The 22,118-nt window shown below is 46.0% G+C and overlaps 1 protein-coding gene across 3 annotated transcripts in view; it reads right to left on the bottom strand.

Moving 5' to 3' along the window:
* The window catches only part of gpc3 (glypican 3), a 97,302-nt gene that overhangs the window by 68,144 nt on the left and 7,040 nt on the right, over positions 1–22,118 (bottom strand). For 2 of the 3 annotated variants that reach the window (XM_031858144.1, XM_031858146.1), the window contains exon 2: positions 19,156–19,317. In XM_031858144.1, coding sequence (XP_031714004.1) covers positions 19,156–19,317 — 162 coding nt within the window. The remainder of the gene's footprint in view (positions 1–19,155; positions 19,318–22,118) is intronic. The other variant, XM_031858145.1, reaches the window with a different exon arrangement.

Raw genomic sequence — 22,118 nt, 5'->3', positions numbered from 1 at the left:
TTCCCATAATCCTCCTACAGAATAAACCTACATCTGAAAGTGAGAACGGGGTGAACTTTGTGCGGTCGGCTCAGTAAGTGCAGCTTCACGCTGGCGGAGTGACAGCCGTCGTCAGTGCTTTTAATTTCTCTGTGTTCTCCGCTTCCACGTCTCACCGAGAGCCTCCGAGCTGCCGCGTCACTCACACTGTGCACACTTTCAAATGACATTGACAGTTAAAGTCTCTCCTGCCGCGCAAACGACAGAAGCAGCGATCGATTGTGCTCTCTTTTTTACACAGAAACCTATTTCATTCAGATTCCATTCAATTCGTGTTTCTTAGTTTTCATTTCATGTCGGGTACAGAGAGAGAGAGAGAGAGAGAGAGAGAAAATTGTTTTTTTTAGAGAAATAATAATTTAGAGAGAAAGTAATTTCCTGACGTGCCTTGTCTTGTCATTTCATTTCAGTACATTTCCAAGGCTGCTTATTATTTTTCAAAGAACCTTTGCGAGGATGAACCAAAGACACACAAAAAGTCGGCTATGGACCATTTCTACAATCAGAAATCCTTGTTTTCGGCAGCTGAGACCGCAAGGTTCTTTGGCTGTGAACATTTGTCGTGCGTTGAAACTCAACCGCATAGATATACGCATTGGCTCAAACTAAATAGCAAACGGGAAAAGCTCCAAACAGCTCTCTGTAACATCAAGACTCTTCTCTACTCTTACCTCTCTGTAAGTGTTTTAACTTAACCTGCACCGTGCCAGTTATTCTGTGGGGTTAGTTTGTCAGTGTAACTGTTAGCAGGGCTGTAAGAGTTCGTGTTTGCTCAGCCAACATACCCCGAATAAAGAAAGAATAAATGTTACATAGACACAGTTCAATCACAGAACACCTTATGACGGTTGAATATGTTGGTGGCCTCAATAATCATTAACAGACTGTTACTTGTTGACCTGTTATTAAAGTAGAATATTCAACGACAACCTGGCCTTTTGTTCAGTCTACAAGTAGTCTGATCATTTCCTCCGATGAAATTGTATTCGATGACCCAAAAGTCTTACTTTGGCAACATTTGTGAAGCTTTTTGGGTTTTGCATTTTTGTCTGGCTGGATTTGTAGTCAATGCGAGGTGTTAATGGCAGTTCCACATTAGCTACTTGCGGCGTCGCTTTTGTTTTACAGCGCAGGGGAGGATTTCACCTGCCGGACGCACCGACACAAAACTGGACACCACGGAGGCCGCGTCACGCTTTAATTACGCCCCCCATTGGTGACTGTGCTCAGACTCCTTTCATTCACTCTGTGATACGGAGCGACGCCGAGCCACACACGCTCTCACAGAGCTGGAGTCACATTCTGGTAACTTGTATTTTGTTTCGCCTCATTACCGAGTAGGAGACGGTGATCACGGCGAGCAGATGGTGGTGAACGACAGTGAGCTACGTTAGCGAGTGTTTGTTCAGCTCCCTAAATGATGTCTTCACCAACAACAGCATCAGCCCGTGCTGACCAATCACGGCTCTCGCAGGCGCAACATGGCATGTCTGTTGCCCCAGCCACATGGTTGACGTTAACCTGTTAACACGCCGACGGCCCGCCCGCGGTCTTTTGGAGTGTTAACTGTACATCTGCGTCATGTACACAACTGCTATGTATAGGTAGGTACTGATGCGACATCTCTTTTGAAAGCTAAGATTCTTGTGATTCGATTTATGCAAACCCTTCCAAGATACAATCACAACAGCAGGTACACTCAACGCCTCTGTCAGACCATCAACCAACAAACAAGCAGTTACAAAATTGAGGCAACTCACCGATGAAGCTTGATAGTATTCCACCCATCGATAATATTCCAATAAAAACCGTCTTGTTACATTAACAAAGGTCCAGACGATCCAATCCAGTAAAATATTTAGTCCAAAACACATTATTACGTCCATAAATACCCACAGACTGCTGTTGCATCATTTCAAATTAGCGGCAGATATGCCTAACTATCTATGTATTTTCAAATTGCATGTAAACACTGACACTCTCTGGATCTCAAAATGGCGGCTGCACTCTGACCTTTTGATTGACACCTCATTTGACCCAATAGGAGATTCCATGTCCTGTCCACAGCCTACAATAGCCAACGAGAGTCCGCGTTGAAGGAAAGTGCCCGCCCCTCTTCTTTCGTGTAAAGCTCGAGCTAATTGCAACCGATCGTTCTGATGACTGACGCTTCGTATAGCCAATGAAATTTCAAAATGACGATATACAGCTTCAGGGGTTAGATTTACAGCTACAACCCGAATGTTACTGCGTAACTCCGAGGCTGCTGTCTGCGTCCGTGCGTAAGATGCAAAGTGTGGTTTTTGAGAGTTTAGAAAAGTGAATAATGGTGAAATAACTTATAAATTACTGTATTTCGACATAAATAAGCTTTAGTTTGAATTATGAATACACATTTCTACACATCCTAGGTATGTGACCATGGGTCTCCAAATGGCCTCGACATACCTTGAGAAAAACATGTGTAAAATATTCATTTTCTGTGGTATTTGAACTTGGACTAGGAACGGCTTCATGCTGTGGTCCCATTGTGTTTTCCAGCTAATAAGTCCGAGCTATAGTCATCTGCAGGTGGATATCTAGGCGGAAATAAAAACCTTCTACTTCAGTGTGTTCCAACTTCTATTACTCAACTTATCACAACATTTGGTGAACAAGCAGAACATAAAGGTGCAGAAATGCAGTTTGACTGTTTGTCGAGCAGCCGTCCGTCCTCGTCCACTACAGGTAACGTTAGTTAACAAGTTCATCCTTTAGTTTTACTTTGGTCTCAAACTACTGGCCTATGTTCCAACTGTCTAACCCTTGGCGATGGGCTCATAACCTACAGAGGGTTTATTAGAGCTTTTTCACGGAAACCAGCAGCCTGCCTAAACCAAACGAGGCAAACGGCTCCGTCCAGCTGAGGGGAACTGCAGTGTTGGATGCGTGACACCTTTCATAATGCACTCAGTCATCTGATTAACTTGTTACAAAGACATTGATGAGTTTACCTACCGGCTTTGTCACCAGCCCGCTTCTCTTTCCTCGCTGCAGCTGCTACCGAGCGTGCTTCCCCCTGAGTCGGCCATTAGCTCGCACAGACACCCCTAGAATTTCTATCCTCACCTCATGAGGGCATCAGTACTCGGACTGCAGTGTTGTAAGGAGATCCAGTCACCACCACACCCTCGGGTCTCCTCTACAGTTTGCTCTGAAATGTCGTGGTTAAACCCAACACCTCTCCTGGGGTTTGATCAGGGTTCGGACAGCTCCCAGTGTGTGCGTGTGTGTGTGTGTCTCATCTTTACTAACTGCTCTCAAAAAAAAAAACTGGCATTTTGCCCACTATTAACATGTCTAGGGATTATACAAAGGAGGCCAATTGTTTTTTTTAAATGCTTTAGAAACCGGAGGTGTTAAAAAAAGTCTACATTTGAGTAAATGTCTTGCCAGCTAAATCAAATTGTGTACAGGATATTCAACCATTGTTTCTTTATAACGCATTTTATACTCGTCTTCTTTCTTTACGGTGCTTGTGTATAAAGGCAACAAAGTAGTCCATGGATATGAGCCCTCTGGCGTTTCGGAGAATAATGCGATGACAGCGCCTTTGTGCTTGCTCGGAGATCGCGCCCTCTACGGAGGCTCGCCCTACGAGTATAAATAAAGCTTTAACCTCCACAAAGGTACCACTAGTACATCAGATTATCATTTCTCCTTCTGCTATTGGTTTTTTTTTTAAACAAACTACAATATATGACATCATTGCGTCTTCTTTTCCCACGATTCACATTGACAGCGTAGGAGATATGGATCCTGTGCCGTCCCGTGTTGCATTTATAGTACGTATTAATTTGGACTAACTGCCTGTAAAGCAAATTGCCTCTCAGAGACATGAAAGTTTTTGAATCTGAATCACATCTAAGAGACGTCCTTCATCAGAGAGACAAACTGTCCTTCACACAGAATGGATTATGACCCCGAGTGTGTTAAGAATCTACGATGTCCTTCATCGCACCTGAATACTGGAATTCAATGCACCTTAACGAGTACAAGAATGCGAAGAGTTTTAGAAGCCCACATTCCTCAGCCTCGTGAACAATTCCCCTTTTAGCTTGTGCTCTGGTCTCTTTTGTGTCGAACATCCGTGCAAAGCCAACCTCAAACCGTCACCGGCGACATTTCAAAAGAATGCCTCGTGCCTCAAAACGTGTCAGGCACACCTGCATGTGCCCATAAGTGAACGAGAAGAAGAGAAACCAAACGGACCCGTGTATAGACACACACATTATCTGCACACAGACGCATGAACTCTAACTGGTCCTGGTGCATTTGATTAAGCAGTTTTGTTCAACAAATAACCCCACTTAGAGAAAACACAACCTGGCATCAAACAGAAGCACAGCGTGGCGTAAGGTGTGCAAATGAAGCTGCACGACGCTCGACATGAGAGGAAACGTGCTCCGGCTCGGGGAAACTGCAGCTCTTGTTCTTTCAATTAATGGGGCGTTTCACCCACACAAACAGGCCGCATACCTCTCAGCCTGACACGTTCTCGACTGCTACGAATTTGCAATGTCTTAGCGCATATCGAGTCTGCTTCCAATACGGAGAAAGGAAACGGGGTTCAGAGCAGGACAGGAAAAAAACTCCGCGGTGTGATGGGAACGAGAGCCTCCTGCTAACACCTGTGACAAATCCTGCTCGACTGAGGGTAGCAGGAAGCCTCCGGAGGGCGGGAGAGTATTGCAGGAGAATAAGAAAAAAGGGAGACGGAGACAAAAACGAAGGCTTGACCTGAAAGGATAAAGAGGCCGTTTCAAATCTCGTCTATTTCTGTGCTGGTTATTCGTGACTGTGTATCAGCGGTGAGGCTTCCTCAATGAGGTTCTTTTGAAAATGTGCGTATATTCACACACAGTCCTACACACCCTTCCGTCCACAATCTTACCAAACCCTGTGCCTTTTTTTGGCCTTTTCGGTGCAAATCGCATATAAACAGTGGAAGTGGACGGTTGCCGTCAATGTTTGTTTTTGGATCAAGAACATGAGACATGTTTTTGCAGGACTTGCGAGGTCGTTTACCACCAGAACACCCGTCATTAGTGACCAGTGGTTCAGTGTGTTATCTGGTCTAGTCACTCAGGCGTGAGGTTTATGCACCTTCCTGACTGGCAGAGAGTAAAAGGTTCGTCTCAAGCTTCAGTGTGCTGTTCTTTAAACAAAGGTGAACTGTGTCATATCTGCCGACATGAGACTTGTAATAAATTAGGAGAAAAAAGGCTCTCAGTTATTAATGCTGCACGAACTGGTGAACTCTGTCTGACTTCAGAGCAGCGATACAGGCTCCACATCAGGGGGAATAAGTGTGTGAACGCTTGTCATCTTCCTCAGAGTGGCGGAGGAGGAAGACGAGGGCAGAGTTTGGTCGTGGCAGCCATTAATCTACTTGGACTGCTTTGAGATGACAAACAAACCGGCGCTGATGGAGCAGATCACAGACGCAGCTATGTTTACAAATTGAAAGGGGGGGGGGCGAAACAACGAAATCAGTTAGCGAGCGAGCGCATGCACTTACCTCGGCTGCACAAATGAAAAATAATGACAGTCACTACAGAGGTTGACAGGTAGGAAGCATGCACGATGGGACTGTGATGGATGGTGGGGGGGGTGAGATGGGAGCTCTGGGGAAAAGGGACAGGTAGCAGTGCAGCACCCACGAGAGGCGGCGGGTGGGGGTGGAGGGCAAGAGGAGTGAGTGACAGGGTGGCACTGTCAGCCGGCTCCACTTTAGGGGAGCCCGGAGCGTGTTCTGTTAAGTAAACAGCTGCAGCGGCGAGAGCTCCTCAAATATTAATGGGGGAGCGATCCCCTCCACTCGCCTCGTTCAAGATGACATTCAACCCCCCCACAAAGTGGACCGGGAGCAGACACGCCGGCCTCCTGTGACGAAGCGGTGACCGCCCGCAGCACCCGTCAGGCCTGACACAGCGGGGATCAACCCAGGGACACCTGGCCGCAGAGAGGCCCTCCCCATAGGCTGACAACACAACCTCCCCCACCCCCCCTGTGGCTCATTACTACCTGTGCTGTCGCAAGACAACATTTCAGACTGCTTATGAAAACATACTAAATCACAGTTCCCCCCCCCCCCCCCCCTCCATCTGTGCCCCTCTCAGATGGGGATGAATTATAAATGAAAGGGTGCTCAATCTGAGAGGATCGATTCTAACAAGGTCCGAGTTCTCCATGACAGTTCCCCCCCTTTTTACCGCCCATCCTCGGGACACTCTAACCACCCCGAGTTTCTCTCTCTGGAGAACAAAAATAAAATGACCAACCTCTAGCTGAGCGCTTAACAAGTAAAGCTAACCAGGCAGAGTTAACTACTTTCACTGCCATTGTTACGCCGTCGCTAAAGAGGCGAATATAGCTGATGAGAGGTGCTGGCCAATGAACGAGACTCTGCTCGGTTCTACCTCCTGAGATCGACCCAACGCTCCCCAACGCCCACCCCATCACCTCTCCACTGACAGGCGGACCGGGGGAATTTGCTGAGGAGGAGTAATGGAGCTTGTCGGAGAGCTCCCTGCTTCACACCACTTAGCCTCTCAGCCAGGGTGGTTGGAGATGTAGGGATGTGGGGGGGGGTGGAGACGTGCACCACTGATGAGGCTCCGCCGGGACTCGGAGCAGACTCCTCACCACCCAAACATTTCTCCTCACATCAGTCACGCCGCGCGGGCAGAGAAGCATGCAGCCGCTCCTTCTACCTTCTCCTTCCCTTCGTTAAGCTGCTCAGTCCTGACTCGCCCTTGGGCCACGCCACCCTCTTCACACACACTCCTGCTGGGCGAACACACAGGGTCCCGCTTCATCAATAATTCCCGGGTCGACTGCTTCAGTATAGACCGCAGCTTCGGCTGCAGTCTGAACAGTCAAAGTGGTTTCGTTTTTTTAAAGGAGTGAAAATATGACGACTGCTGTTTCCAATCTGGAGAAACGGTGTGAGATCAAAGTGTGCGATGGAGGATATAAAGTGGTGTGACATTGGCCCCAAACCTTCACGACACGGTGACGTAAAATAAAATACATTTTCATATTTCTAAAAAGACAAGATAATACTTAATCTCTTTGGGGGGGCTACATGGCAAATATATGTTGAATAGGTTTATTTTTACATTGAAATAATCTCTCCTTTTCTCATTCTTTAAAATGTAAAAATATTTTTGATGACTCATCTGGAAGGTCTACTTCCGACAAGTCCTTTTATTTGAATTTAGGAAAATAGGTCATTTGTCAGTGTCAGCCAGAATGAGTCATTACGAGTGTGTCTGATCTGCCGCCTCTTTGGGGAGCTGACGTCGTGACGTAGCCCGGCGATCTCTTTGGTTCCCCTCTGAAGAAATGGAGGTTTACCGACCAAGCATCTGCTTCAGCAGCTGGTATTAGAAGTCCAAACCTTTGTGATCTTAACAAAACATGACCATGATTCATTTGTTAGCATACTGTACGAAAATGCTACAGCTTCCATGATAATTTAGCCCTGAGACGGCGCAGGTACGTCATTGTAATGACGTGTTGATCCACCGATGGTTTCCTCTAAGGCGGTTTTTCTAACCTTTTACTTCCTTTAGTGGACTTGGCTCATTACAACGAGCTGCTGACATTTAAAACCGCAATCGTCTAAGCCTTATGGGACATGGCCTTTTGTTTAAGACAGATAAAAACTATTATATAAAAGAGCACTTTAGAGTGTTTATAAAGAAATGGACCATCATTATCGAAGGAAGTGCTCGGCATATAAGGTTATGTCCCACGGCTGGATGTCTTGCAAAGCTAGCGGTTTGGCTGTATGAATGAAAGCCGCAACTCAACAACTATAAGACATTCATGGTCTCATAGCTGTTCATTATGATTATTGACTTTGGTTTATGACACTAAAAACATTTCCACAGCCTCAGCTGAACTTTGAGCTTAGTGCTAACTAGAAATTGCTGATAACACACTAAACTACGATGGTGAACTTGGTAATATACCTGCCAGGTATCAGCATGTTAGCATTGTTATTGTGAGCATGTTAGCATGCTGAGATTGGCATTTAGCTGAAACATAGACTGTATATAAGAAGTGGACGTCGTCACGTCACCTATTGGTTTGTGGACTACGGTTTTAGAAGCCTTGAGGTCGGGATTTTGGCCGTCGCCATCTTGGTTTTTGACCAAAGCCATCTTTTTTTTTTTTTTTTGCAACCAGAAATGACATGAGAGGGTGGAGCCTAACGTTGAATAAGACAATTTTAAGGCGGCCAAAGTGTTACAATTAACTTTCATGAACTGGACTCATGAACTCATGACTGTGGCTAAGTGGAGAGCAGGGCCGTCCTTCAATCAGAGGATCGGTGGTTCGATCCCCGGCTCCGCTAGTTGCATGTCGATGTGTCCTTGAGCAAGACACTTAACCAAAATTGCTCCCGTAGCTGTGCCTACGGTGTATGTGATAGAATCTGAATTGTAAGTCGCTTTGGATAAAAGCTAGCGACCTGTCAATCACAAGGTAGACCCGCCCTAGAGCATTCTCTGCTGCCTGAGCTTAAAGCACAGCATCACTATGGCTGTAGAGAAGCAGGAGATTCTAGTTTCACTCCAGCTTTTAATGTCTAAGGTCAGATAACTCAGATGGTTTAAAGAAAGCAGCATGTATGTTGATATGAGAACCACGGAACACCCCACTACTGTCACCTCTGCTACTAAGAGAAGACCATAATAACTCGCCGAACAGCAAGAGGTCAGTGTCAGGAAAGGTGAAACACAGGTCATGTTAGGGGGTTAAACAAATGACAGTGGCCCTCTTTGAAAAAAGGTTACAAATTTATATTGTTGTAAATAAGCCATGAGAGCCCAAAGATGTCAGATCAGCCCCTCTGCCCTGCCCTGACACAGCTGTTATGTCTGCGTGGCTGAGCACATGTTGCGTAAGTGTTTCAATATTTCATAGGCCAAAATGAAAAATGCATCTCTTTGAACTGTAAGTGCATCGTCGGAGGGCAAGCTGGTGGGGTCGCCAGGTGAAGGAAGAAACTACAAAATAATGGAGACTGGGCAGAAATGAACAGGTCGCCTCTCAGTGATATTTATTTATTTATCTCTCCTTTTAATTTACCGGGAAGCGCCATTGAGATCAGAATCTCTTTCACAGGAGATACCTGGCCAAGGCAGCAGCCGTAAGAAATCGCAACACAATGAGACACAGCTATGTGAAACCGCAACCTGAATTAGGTTCAAACAACTTAGACCTGCGAGTGAACCGACTGCAGAGCGGAGGATGCTTTTCATAAACAAGGAGACCTTGAAGATTAATTCTGGAGTGGAGTGGGTGTCCCATGCCACAGCCTGCCAAACGTCGTGCACAAAGAGAGAGATTGACAAGCAAACACCTTCAGGTCTTGCTGGGGTTGCCTCCACAGAGCTGAACTCAAATAACTTCAGATTGAGGAAGCGATGGCTTTGAGTGAAAGGGAGAGGGGAACTTTTTGCCACCACAACAGATCAGCTGCAGAGGTTTTGGATTTATTCTGAAAACGCCTGGCCCGGAGTGAGGGTGGATATAAACAGAGTGACAACTGAGAATAGCCTCCATTCGGGTCGGCATGAAGACGTAACTTTTACTTTCTCAAAAACACGTCTTGTTAATGGATGTGGCTGTTCAAATGGGATCTTGGGTTTGCATTGATTCGGCTCGCAGAAGCGGCTTTGATTGAATAGAACCGTGGGCATTTCTGAAGAGCCGATTTGTATCATCCATTAAGTGGAGAAAAGTCCCACATGATGTATGGAGATGCTGGGTGACTCATTTAAAGCAGCTCATTAGCTCAGTAAGAGCTGTGTTCATGTCAATATGCTGCGTTCACTCCTCTCTCCTTTCTCTTTCCTCACCTCTCCCCTCGTCTGTTTCCTATAATTTTCTTCCCTCTCTTCTTCTTTCCTTTACTTTCCCCTCCTCCTCCTCTCTCCTTTCCCCTCTTCTTTTTCACTCTCCTCTACCCTCCACTCCTCCTTTCTCCTCTCTCCCTTCCCCTCCTCTCCTCCTCCAGTATCTCCTCTTTCATTGTATTTCCTTCCCTCTCCACTCTTTTCCTTTCCTCGCCCCCACCCCTCTTTTTGTCGTCTCTCCTCTTTACTTTCCTCTCCTCTCCTTTCATCTCCTCCTTCCTCCTCTCCTCTCTTTCACTCTCTCTTTTCCTCTTTCCTTTTATTTTCTTCCCTCTCCACTCTTTTCCTTTTCCTCTCCACTCTTTTCCTTTTCCTCTCATCTTCTCTCATCTCCTCCCCTCATCTTTCCTCTCCCCCACTCTCTCCTCTTCCTCTCCTCTCTCCCCTCCTCTCCTCGCTATCCCGGCTGATGCACTAGTGATCAGACGTTGATAGAAACAAAGACTCCTCTCAGCTGGAGCTGGGAGGAGCTGTCAGTCCCTTCAGCTCTGTTTGATGATAGCATTTCAAATGACACTTTGATCCTCACTCCACACTGTTTGTTTTTCCTCTATGATGAAATTCAGCTCGAGAGGCGTGCAACAGGGCACATCATTAAAACGTGGCTCAAACGCGAAGAGCCACGCTCGTCCCTAGAAACCGCTCATGACACTTTCCTGACACATCAGCGCAAAGAACACGACAGGGTGGGTGGCGAAGAGATCGTAGAGAAGAACGGGAATCTTGCGTTCACCCCGCGGATAACGCTCCGCCGAGGCGACGCCAAAGCTGAATGGAACCTCGGGTCTCTCGACAAAAGGCTGAATGAGAATAACTGGATCTAATAAAGTTTTGTCTGTGGTGCGAGGAGAGTGAACCACAAAGTCTTAAAGCTTAAGAAAATATGAGAATATATGGAAGTGCATATATTGTACAAACTTAAATTCAAATGAAAGGTTTTCTTTAACGACTAAGACATTGTTGAATACACGACACAGAACAAGCGCCATACATTTGTACGATTATTTTCTTCGACACAAGCTCGAAAGCAGAGCGAACCAATCGGCCTCTCCGCAGTTTTCTCACAATGACACCCCGCCTCTTAATCTCACATAAATCAGCCTTTGTTTAAGAATAATGGTGGAAATACACAAGATCAACAGCCCAAAGTGTAAGTCTGAAAGAGTTGGCTCTTTTCTCTCTGGGGTGATAATTCTGCTATTGAAGATTTCCAGAGCCACAGCTGAAATCATATACAAATATCCCCCCTGTGGTGCGCTGACTGGCTGACACGCTATCAGCAGAGAGACAGACGTCGCCGTTTTTTGGTTTTTGAGTGCGGTCAAATCAAAAGACGGAGGCGCGATTAAAAAGGTGTGCCGTGAGAGCGCGCGAGACAACGGGAGCACAGTTAGCAGGATGCCAGCCCCGTCGGGGGGGAAAGGATGCTGAGACCTCCCGCGGAGACGGCAGCGCCTGGCAACCTACATAGAGCCCGCCGAGATCAGACAGACGGTTTGAAGAGCCAAACAATGAAAACGGAAAGCATGTAAAAAATAAATAAATAAATAATGAAAACCAGGGTTTATCTGGGTGAAGAAAAAAGTGAAATGATTCTCAGGAAGAGGTGATGTCATGTTCACTCTAACCGGTCTGTGGGCTACAGAGAGATTATTATTACTCACCTCCTTTACTGTGGTTCCCCCAGGTGTGTTACCCATGTCCCTGTGATATTTCAGGGAAGAGTTTCTAAACCCTCGGGTCATGGACCACATACACAATGGTATCTCTTATTATTCTAGACATTTGGTTCAATTAATTTGGTTTCTAATAAAATGAGGTTTGAATTGATCCATGCTCTTTAAAACCTGCTTCAGAAACCATGTTTAAACAATCACACCGAAGTTTTTGCAATTAGCTGTCACTGACTAACAGCTACCCCTGCCTTCACTCAAATGCTGTATACGCCAGTCCAGCATGAACCACCCATCGGCCTTTGCCATGGAAGACATTTTCACTCCTCCAAGAAGGTAAATAATGAAAATAACGACGGCTGAGTTCCATTTGGCAGCTTTCAGTTTCTCGGTGTCGTGCGTGCCGGCTCACTGTCGCTCTCACTGGAACACTTGCGTAGAAGAGAGCCATCGTTAGTCTTATTAGTAACACCTGTGCTTCTCCTGCTATGACAAGTAAAACATGTATGCCGTGAGAAAGGCCTTTTTGCGTGCCCTGTTGCTTTTTTTAGTGAAGTGGGAGAATAAAGGTAAGTCTGCGGTCTTTGTAAAATACAACTAATTAAGGTAACAGTAGCGCTAGCTTAAGTCACGTTAGGAAAACACCATTTCTACTACCAGTCTTAGAATAAGTGTCCAAATGAATTTGAATAAATAACATGTTAGTTCAAATTAATTTGACTTTTTTTCAACAGGGAGCCCGTTTAGCAAGAGTCCCAAGTAGCTGTGGCTACAATATTCACAACTTTTTCCTGCCTGACAGCCTTCCACTAGACACCTTCCTGAAGGTTACATGAATTGCGTGCAATTTGTCCCTTTTTCTTTATTTTTCAAGGTGCAAAAATTGGATATCAGAGCATTAATATAGCAGTAAACAACTATTTGCTATGTGGAGATGTAGTGGAGTAATAAATATACACAACGTGGCTGTAAAGGCGGTCTAGTTGGCGTGATGACGTTTTGTAGTCTCATTTAGCCACTTGCACGGACCTTTTCTAAAGACACTTAGGAGCGTTTACTGACGTGTTCTATATGGTAGAACCACACGTTAAAATATCTGAAGCTTGTGTTACCAACAGACCTTATTTTAAGCATCTAACCAAAAACCAATGTAAAAAAAACATTTACTTTAAGAAGAGTGCAAAAATGCTGACAGGGATTTATAACTTATTCCTCACATTGGATTCCCATGCAGACCATGTCATCTTAATTCAATGGCAAACTGCACACAAACATGCAGTTTGTATTTGCCTTTGGTGATTCACCGTTCCACAAGCAGTACACTGGATAATGAGAGGAAGAACTAAGAAGGGCGGCGTCACTGGTGCTGTACCTGGATGTGTGTGCTGCTTACAGTATGTGTCTATAGCTGCAGATGATGTTTCTTCCTGCAGGCTGACAAACACTCAAATAATCTCTCAGGCTGTTCACTGCGAACAGACACCGACTTTATTTTGTTTCCCTTCTTTGTGGCTCCAGAGCACCGAGAGGAACTCAGAACTCAAACAGACAGCGCGCTTCTCAGTATTACGCCGCTTTATTAAGTATCAATCTGCACAACAGTTTGCCAGCCCAGCAGAGTGCTCAAAAAGTACCGAAAAAAACCTCAATACGAGCGAAACAAGAAGTGACGCGTAATGAGAAAACACGGCAATTAAGTTGAAATCAAATTACGAGCTGATAGAAGAAGACGTGGTAATGGCGGGTAAACCCCATCGTGTCTGGTAAACGATGCTCGAAGGAACCCCTTGGACATTGCAAAAAACTGCCTCTCCCCGTCATTAAGTTATCAGATTAGCCCGGGGCAGCGAGTAAACAACTTCAGACATCTCGCAGCAGGCACGCATTCTACCAGTCCCCGCTCTTATTCGATTACTACGGGAGACTTCTCCAGAAGACAAAACGACTCCATGGAGAGCGCGAGGCGAAGGGGATGATTATTGGAGTGCAGATGATGGGAGGAACAGAGGAAAAGGTCTGCTCGGGCCAGACGCCCGCAGCACTTTGGATCGAGCGGATGGCTAACGAGCAGGAGACAGGGAATGGATGCAGAGGGCAGCGTGATCCGATTTTGATTATTGGCTGCTGGGTGGGAGAGGCGGCCGGGGGCCTGCCAGGTTCCGCCTCATCCGCCTCCTGCCACATCTCGTTTGGGCTACTGCCACGGTGATCGTCCATTCAGCACTATCGGAGACAAACGAGGGCGAGCGGCTGTCAAGGTCAACAACCGCCTCCACCGGGGGCCACAGGGGGTCGGCCATTCTAATGCCTTATACACTTACAGTAATTAAAACCCGTCCAGGAGAAGCGGGGGAAGTCGATAGAATTTTTCTTTGAGAGCTCTAATGAGATGCTAATTTTGTTGGCCAGCTAGGAACTAGGAACGAGGTATGAGGAACTCAAGGACACAAAAGAAGATTTTTTTTTCCCCGTCACTTCTGTTGAGTTAACTTTTTCAAATATGGCGTGTGTGCGTGCGTGCGCGAGTGCGTGCCCTCACGGATATTCTGCAAGTTTGTCGAGCAGGGGGAGACCGCGGGTTGCTCGTTGTCTTTATAGCGGATGAAAAGATATGAGCATCCTTTCAAGCTCCTTCCAAACTCCCGCTCATTTACAGAGCGTGGCCCCCGTGAGCTCAGAGTAAAGTGGAGAAAGCTCCCCCGCCTCGCAGCGACGAGTGAAGCCACATACAGATTGCCCTCACGCTGCCTGAAAGTAGTCCAAGTGAGACCTGTTTTCGAACACCCCACTGAGCCAGCCTTCTATGGACTCATTGAGTCATTCCAGGAGCACCAGGCTGGCTGTCCCACTTTTTTTTTTCTCTCTCTCTCCAGCAGATATCACACAGACTCTCTGATATCTGCACACGCTGCTCAACTTTCCTCGCCACATGTTTGACTACATAAGCAATCGGGCCAACCCTGTCCTCTCATGTTTATTAACAGGGTTCACTCTTTGGACTCGAGCGCGACTCCCCCCTCGGGCCCGCGGAGGAGCGTGGAGCTGCGATGAAACCGAGCAGACAGTCGTGTGGTCTTGTTCTCTCAGGAATCAGGAGAGGCTCCTTTTCTGATGTGTCGTTTTACACAACAAAATAGATCGCGCCCGCGGTGCCGCTCAGCCACGGAGGCTTTCGGCTCTCTTTAACAAGTCGTTTCTTTAAAAAAAAGCTTAAATAAAAGCTTGTCTCATTAACAAAGGATAATCTAATTTCTGATCTGCAAGCTCGGGGGGGATGAGCAGTAGCAGCGCCGCTCTGAAGGACACATCGGCAGGGAAGTAACAACAATTAGAGCTGCCAGTCAACCAAAATGCCAATTGGTTTTGGATGAGTTGTACAAAGGATACAGACAGAAGAGATGACTGAGGGAGAGGGGATGATGTATAATCACACCACAAACATAAATCTGTGCTTAAGTCAGCTTAGCCACAGTGTAAAGACATTGGCCCCTTTCACACAGCCTGGTCCGCCTCTCTTCTCTGTATGAAAGGTACGGAGGCAGAATGTTCCACCACTGAGCCGGCAGCAAAGGTACTCATAGAGCCGAACCTACACTGTCACTGTGAAAGGATGACAGCATGCACGACATTTTGATGGCCTGTTTTTGTTGTGCCCTGACCAACGGGAAACTAACAAAAAAAACGCTAGCCGCAGTTAGCAGCTCCTAACCGATGAATAGCAGAAGATTGGGGAGACAACGAGGTCCGGAAGGTCTCTGAGATATCTGAAATCACACACTGAGGCGGCATTGTCCCGCAATTGTTTGGTTCAGCATGAAAAAGCAAAGTCGGCATAATGGCAGACAGTCTTTGCAGCCGTACTGTGTAGTCTCTGTGTGAAAGGGGGCTTTTGTTTTGCACTCGTTGCAGCCTTGAAGTAGAGCTGGGTCGCTTTACCTCAGACCTCCACACATACAACACTTACTTCACACCTCACTTCTTTGTGTCTTTCTAGTGCTCAAACAATGATAATAATTCATTCATTCATTCATTCATTCATTCATTTATTCGTCAAGGAGCAGGAAATTAATTAACTTTTGGTTTTTATCAGGCAAAAATTCTAAACATGGTGAATTGAATACCCTGTGTTTTTAGATTGATAAATGGACAAAATGGTCAATTTTCAAGCCGTCTCCTAAAATACAACTGCTAATGTGCAACAGAAAATACATTTTGAAACATCAGATAAATTATGGCATTTTCTATTGACAAAATGAGGAAATGTAAAATAATGATGGTAAATATATTTGCAATATTTGATCTTGCAATACAATCTCCACTCATAGCATCCACAGCATTCTAACACCTATGGTTGTGTTCAGGCACTCAGCACTCGGTTAAGGTGAATTGCGTAAAACAGCCGTGCCCAAACAAATCAGTGGTATATAAATGGTATTTAAAGGAGACAGGTGTGCAATTTGAGGTTGCAAGCTTACAGTAAATCCTGACCTATGCGATGAGCATTTTTTGTTGTCTAGATTTAGCACCTCCAAAATGTAGGCTGCATGCTTGTTAAACCACAATGTTTCATTTTCTATTTTTACATGTTTTATTACGTATGTAATTAGTAAAGTAACGTTATAATTGTTGCATTAATGAGTGATTGGTAACTTTTCCAACTAACCTCCTGGTAGTACTCCTTGTGACAGGTAAACTGATGTTGATGTGCAGAATCAGCCACCATTACCGCTGTCCTCTTGACTAAAACTAAATTCCACGTATCCACTCCTCTCTAGGCTGCTCGGTGATGTGCAGCAACACATACTAATACACGCCTTAGAAATATTGGACTCGGCATGCACAAGATCAGCTTCTCATTTGAAAAGATTCAATTTAAAGATGGCCGTCCTGCACAGCTTTAGAGATTCTCATTTTGAACTAAATTGACAGCATCAGGCCATTGAGCGCGAGGCAAGCACAGCACACAGGGGAAGATGATGTTATGATCTCGCTAATGTGAATCAAAATGAAATCCAAGAGTCCGTCCCATATCGGAGTGGATGCTGCAGTCTATCCATTATGTAGTGGTTCCCTGGTTTACTATAAAGAGATCCGATAAGGCTCATTAGATTGGCAAATGGCATATGAGGCATTCTGCGCAGGAGCCACGCATCATTAGAAATTCCTAATGCCTTGCCTATTTCCTGGTATTGATCTAGAAGAAGCCTTAGGTTAAAGCGGCCTGTCATCTCACCGCTTAAAAGACAAACATAGAGAGCCATTACTTTTTCTATTGTTAGGAGAAGTTGACTTCAAAAGGGCGAAAACCTCTGGTGGAGTCTGAGGCTTGGGGGGGAAGCGGAGCAGGGCAGGTGGAGCTGGAAGGAGAGGGGGATGCAGGGATAGAGAGAGCACTCAGAGAGATGGGAGATGAGAGGAGTGGAGAGGGGAAGCCCTTTGATCTCTGGCAGGAGCGAGCTCATGGAGAAAAAAAGAGACAGAGAGCAGCAAAGAAGATTGCAAACAAGGCATGCACTCAATTCCCAATAGCGGCGCGAACACGAGCAGAAGAGACAGACGGAAGGGAGAAAGAAGGAGAGAGAAAAGTCAAGCAGATTGAGCGAGACAGAGATGGAGAGAGAGGATGACAGGGTCAGAGAGAGAGAGAGAGAGAGAGAAGAAAAGAAAGAGGATGAAAATGAAGTAGAGGGAAACAGATAAGACCAGGATGTTAAAAGGATTTCAGTCCGGGGGCTGTTTGGGGAGTTCTCTCAAGTCCTATGCTAAAGCAATTAGCATTGAACCCCCTTCTAGGAAAGTGCAGCCAAACCACAGCGGCAGTCTCTAACATAGTTAGTGTGTAACAACCAAGTCGAGCAAACCCCACGGTCCCCATTAAACCTAAACTTTTAATTGGCGTGTCAGGATGGTGCTGCGTTTCGCAACCCGTGAGCGTGCGCTCTCAGAAAGAAAGTCGGCCCAGTGAGTCTGCACGTCCCGCTTCAAGTGGAAACCCAGAGACAGTGAACAGAGCTGCTGCGCTGGATTAAGAAGGCCTGCGTAGCGTGATCACAAAAGCTCAGCATTAAATGTGAAACGGGATGTTTCATAACATCTGTTGCCAACATGGCTGCGCTGTTGAAGAAAGGGTTGTGTACGCCTTTGTTGTCGGGGAGTTTACTTGATACCAGTTCCTTAAGTTTACAACCGTCAAACTTTTTTGTTTTTTAAAGTGAGCCGATGTAATGTTTGTTGGACAGTAGAAATGATGACATAATGACAAATGATAAAATATAGAGTAATATTAGCACAGGGAGTAAAGACACCTAGCAGACGGCTCCCGCCTGTCATTCAAAGTGGCCACGCCCTTAATTATCCATTAGACTTTAAGCGTAACTCAATCTGTACAGTAAATATGAAGCCTCTGCCAGCAGTCGGCTAGCTTAGCTTAGCGACAGGCCTGGAAACAGCTTGCTTATCTCTGTCCAAAGGTAACAAGATCTGCATTCTAGCACCTCTAAAGACCTCTAAGCTAACCGGCTGTTCCATGGTAGCTTCATATTTACAGACTTGAAAGTGGTTCCAAGCTCCTCATGTCACTCTAACGAAATAGAGGAAAGAAAGGCAATAAGCATAGCTCCTAAGATGTCGAAATACTCCATTAATTATCAGGCCTTATTAAAGGTCTTTGTTGCTGCTTGACTGAAGGTTTTCTTAAACACTTGAGAACTTTGATGGGAACTTTGAGAAATTTGGTTTAGCCAATAATAGGAGAAAAAGAGAGGAGGTAGCAGAGTTTTTTAAAGCATTCAGCATGGGGACACTGATTTAATGGTGTCCCACAGTTCCTGCTGACTTCCCTGGCCACTCGCTCACTTCCAGCAGTCACCTGCCTCCTCGCTGTTTCAGCTGACAGCAGTTGAACCCCAGTGTCTCCAGGTTTTGACGATTCACTGACGATTCATTGACGAAATCACTGTTGCACTGCAGTGTTATATAGCGCACATCTGTTAGCCAGAAACCAGTCACACCAGTCTGTCTGCTCTGACCTCTCTCATCTGCGAGTGCTTTCCCAGGAACCCACTGCTGACTGGTGTTTTTTCCACTCTGTGAATGTAACAGACTTCGCCGACTGCAGTGCGCCAAAATCTCAGGAGGCCGTCACTTTCCGGAACAACATGTCTGGCACCGATAACCATGCTACATCTAAAGTCACTTTAACCACCTGTCTCTCTGCCTTTCCAACATTTAGTTGAACAGCAGCTGAGCGTCTCTTCCCTGTCTGCGAGCATTACTTCTGCTTTTATTTTATTTTCTGTGTGTGCGACTCACCGTCTGGAGGAGTGGGCCCGCTGACGTGAACAGGGACTCGTAGCCAAGAAAGTGGATACTTAGTGTGCCGATTTCAGGACAATGCAATTGTGATGATGTTTCTTTTTCTCTCTGTGCCAGTTAAAGAAAGCAAGCTTGAGACTGTGCTCACTGCTTACCTTGGAATATGGCGGCATTCTGGATGATGAGACGTTTGAGTTGAGCACTGACAACCTGCAGACCGGACTCCAAGTTGCTGCGTGCGGCTACCTGATACCGCTCCTCCATTTTCTTGGAACAGCAGGTCGGGCCTTTGGTTTGGCAAACCTGCAGATCGGCACCTGGCAGGGAATCAGCAGAGACAGGACAGGAGGCTGGATGAGCGCAAGGGACAGGAGCTGCAAAGACACTTTTGTTTGATTTTCAAAAAAAACAAACAAAAAAAACAAAAAAAAACAGAAGCCCCTCTTCCTTCACACACAAAAAAGATTCAGCCGCATCCTCTGCATGCTAAACACAGCAGATTCTGCAGCCTTAATGAGCGCGCGATCGTTATGTAGAGGGTGTCGTATTAGCCGGGCCGGAGTCAAAAATAAAATGCTGCTGAAAAATAAAAGAGGCATTTTGATTGCACATTCAAGTGATACACCAGAGCTGTGTTGTTGTCCCCGGAGATCAATTTGGTCAACAGAAAGTTTCCCCAACACTCCGGGCTACACTTTTCGCACGGAGGATCAAAAAAAAAGAGGATTTTTTTAGGGCACAAAGATGAGAGCCAGGAGCAGATCAGCATGCACACAAACAAACCATGGCTTCAGAATACGACATTGACAAAACAGAGAAACATTGAAGGTGATGAAACAACATTTGTGCACCTGGCCACTGACATCACTGGTTGTTTACGCAGGCGAGGAATAATTAGTTTCTTTTGAAAAGGTGCAGATGTAAGCCAGTTAAGGCAAAACAAAGGTGACAAGGACGTTTAACTCCGAGGTAGCCACGCACCAACCGGATCAAAGGAAATTAATTCAATTTGAAAAAAAACAACCAAGATCCCAGTGAGGAGGGCGATAAAGACGACGCGGTTAGAAGAGAGTCCGATTGCGAGGGGGCCTCAGCTGCTGCAAGGGAACTGCAGTTTTGTGTGACGATGCACGGCGGGGCCATCTTCTACAAAGAGCCCTCCCCTCTCGTTTTATTACGAGAACATGCCTCTGCTGTGGCGGTCATGGCAACGCTGTACAACATGTATCCTAAAAGAGACTTTAAACGTAGTTCAATCCAAAGTTGCTGTTACCGGTGCCTTTGCAAAAGAGGGAACTACTCAGAATGTATGTCGCAGTTCTCACGATTCTGTGCCAGAACACATCTATTGAAAAGAGAAAGGTCCAGTGGAACACGTTTCTACACACAAGCTATACATTTTACAGCCTTTTCCCAAATCGCTCCTCTAAAACGATGCACATGCAGACATCACACAGACATAAATAGGCCAAAACCATCTGATGTTTAAATACAAAGAGGAGCTCCCTCTCCTTAGTGCCTCGCCCCCTCCCTCTCCCCCTCTCCCTCTCCCTCTCCCTCTCTCTCTCTCTCTCTCTCTCTCTCTCTCTCTCTGTTCCGTGTGGCTGTTCAAAGCTTCGGCTGTAGTCGTAACGTGCCAGGCTGCGTCTAGGAGTTGTCTGCGGGATCCGCTGCTGCCTGAGAGGTGTCAGTGACAAGGGGCCTGATGGAGGGAGAGGTAAACAAATGTCAGGGGAGTCTGCTGGTTGCGATGCAGGGGATAGGGAGACGAAGCCTGGGGATTAATGTATATATTTGTATAAAAAGTCTTGACAACAAGTGTGTCAAAAGAAAGGCTTTTGTCGAGACGGAGGGTTTATCTTAATATGAAAAGTGAATGTCTCTATTTGAGGATTTGCCTCTCTGGGGTCTTCAAACAATAGATCCTCAGAAACAAAAAGCTCAGACTGTAACAAAGAGAGCAGCAGGCATGGAGAGGAAGTTAAACTAGCAGGAGATCAGCAACAGAGTGCCAGTCCTCATAATTAACAAGTGCCCCCCCCAACTCACTCCCGCTGCCCATCAGGGTTTGAGATGGAGAGTCTAATGAGTGAAACAGGCAATAAAACTGTCACGCGGCACCTTTTGTATGCGCACTGACAGCCTTAATATCTTAAATCAATACCGACAAAGGACTCCTGACAGATAAGATCAAGCTAATTTCAGACTGCTGGGGCTAAATTATTAAGCTGTCAATAACAGCGCCATAGGTGAGGCGAGCGCGCGGCCGGTGCTGAGGGGGGGAGACGGGGATTTAGCAATTATCTCCCGCAAAACAGACAGTCGCATCTGCACGTTTGTCGTGCAGATGATAAATGTGTTTCATTACAGAAGTTCCACGGTGCTGAGGAATAAGTGAAGGATTCGACAGGAAAAAAAAAAAAAAAAAAAAAAAAAAAAAAAAAAAAAAAAAAAAAAGATTCCCCGTGGAGCTTCACAAATAATAAAAGCCCACCGTCTAAATAAAGCCTTCTCTCTGACTGACTGATCACTTGGGAACCAGCTTCCTGCTTCTCCTCTTTGCGTTAGGCTCACCCCCCCTCTCTCTTTTTTCATACAAATATATTCCCTGTCATCCCTGCACAGTTTTGTTCTGAGCTTGTTTCAGTCGTCCTACCTTGAGCTTAATAGCTACCGGGCACCGGCGGCACCTTTTCCCTATCAGCCCCGTTATTGGCTAATTAGTCGATTCATTTGGTGTCCCGATGGCCACTTCTCTCAAACACAATGAAGACAGACAAGGTGCGAGGCCGGGAGCAATCTAGATGTAAATCCCCCCCCAACCCCCCTTCCAACATGCAATCTCGCTCCAAGGTGACGCCTTTTAAATTATTACCTCCTTTCAATCAATACTCTGAAGCGGACCGTTCAACATGCAGAGCAGCTGCCGAGCTCTTTGAATGGCTTTTTAAAAACGCATTGATCGCCCTCCAGTTTGTCACAGCCCCTTTTTTTTCATCCGACGATCCTTTTATTGCTGCTTGGCTCGTGAAATAAAAGTTTCTGTTGAAATGCCAGGGGTGAAAACTCCCACAGTCCTGTGTACAGAGGGGGGGGGGGAGAAGAGAGAGAGAGAGAG

The sequence above is a fragment of the Anarrhichthys ocellatus genome, unplaced genomic scaffold, assembly GCF_004355925.1.
Source record: "Anarrhichthys ocellatus isolate YVR2014 unplaced genomic scaffold, GSC_Weel_1.0 scaffold19, whole genome shotgun sequence".
NCBI classification, from domain to species: Eukaryota; Metazoa; Chordata; class Actinopteri; order Perciformes; family Anarhichadidae; genus Anarrhichthys; species Anarrhichthys ocellatus.
Note: the sequence above shows the minus strand (reverse complement) of the source record. Positions and strands in the feature narration are given on the sequence as shown.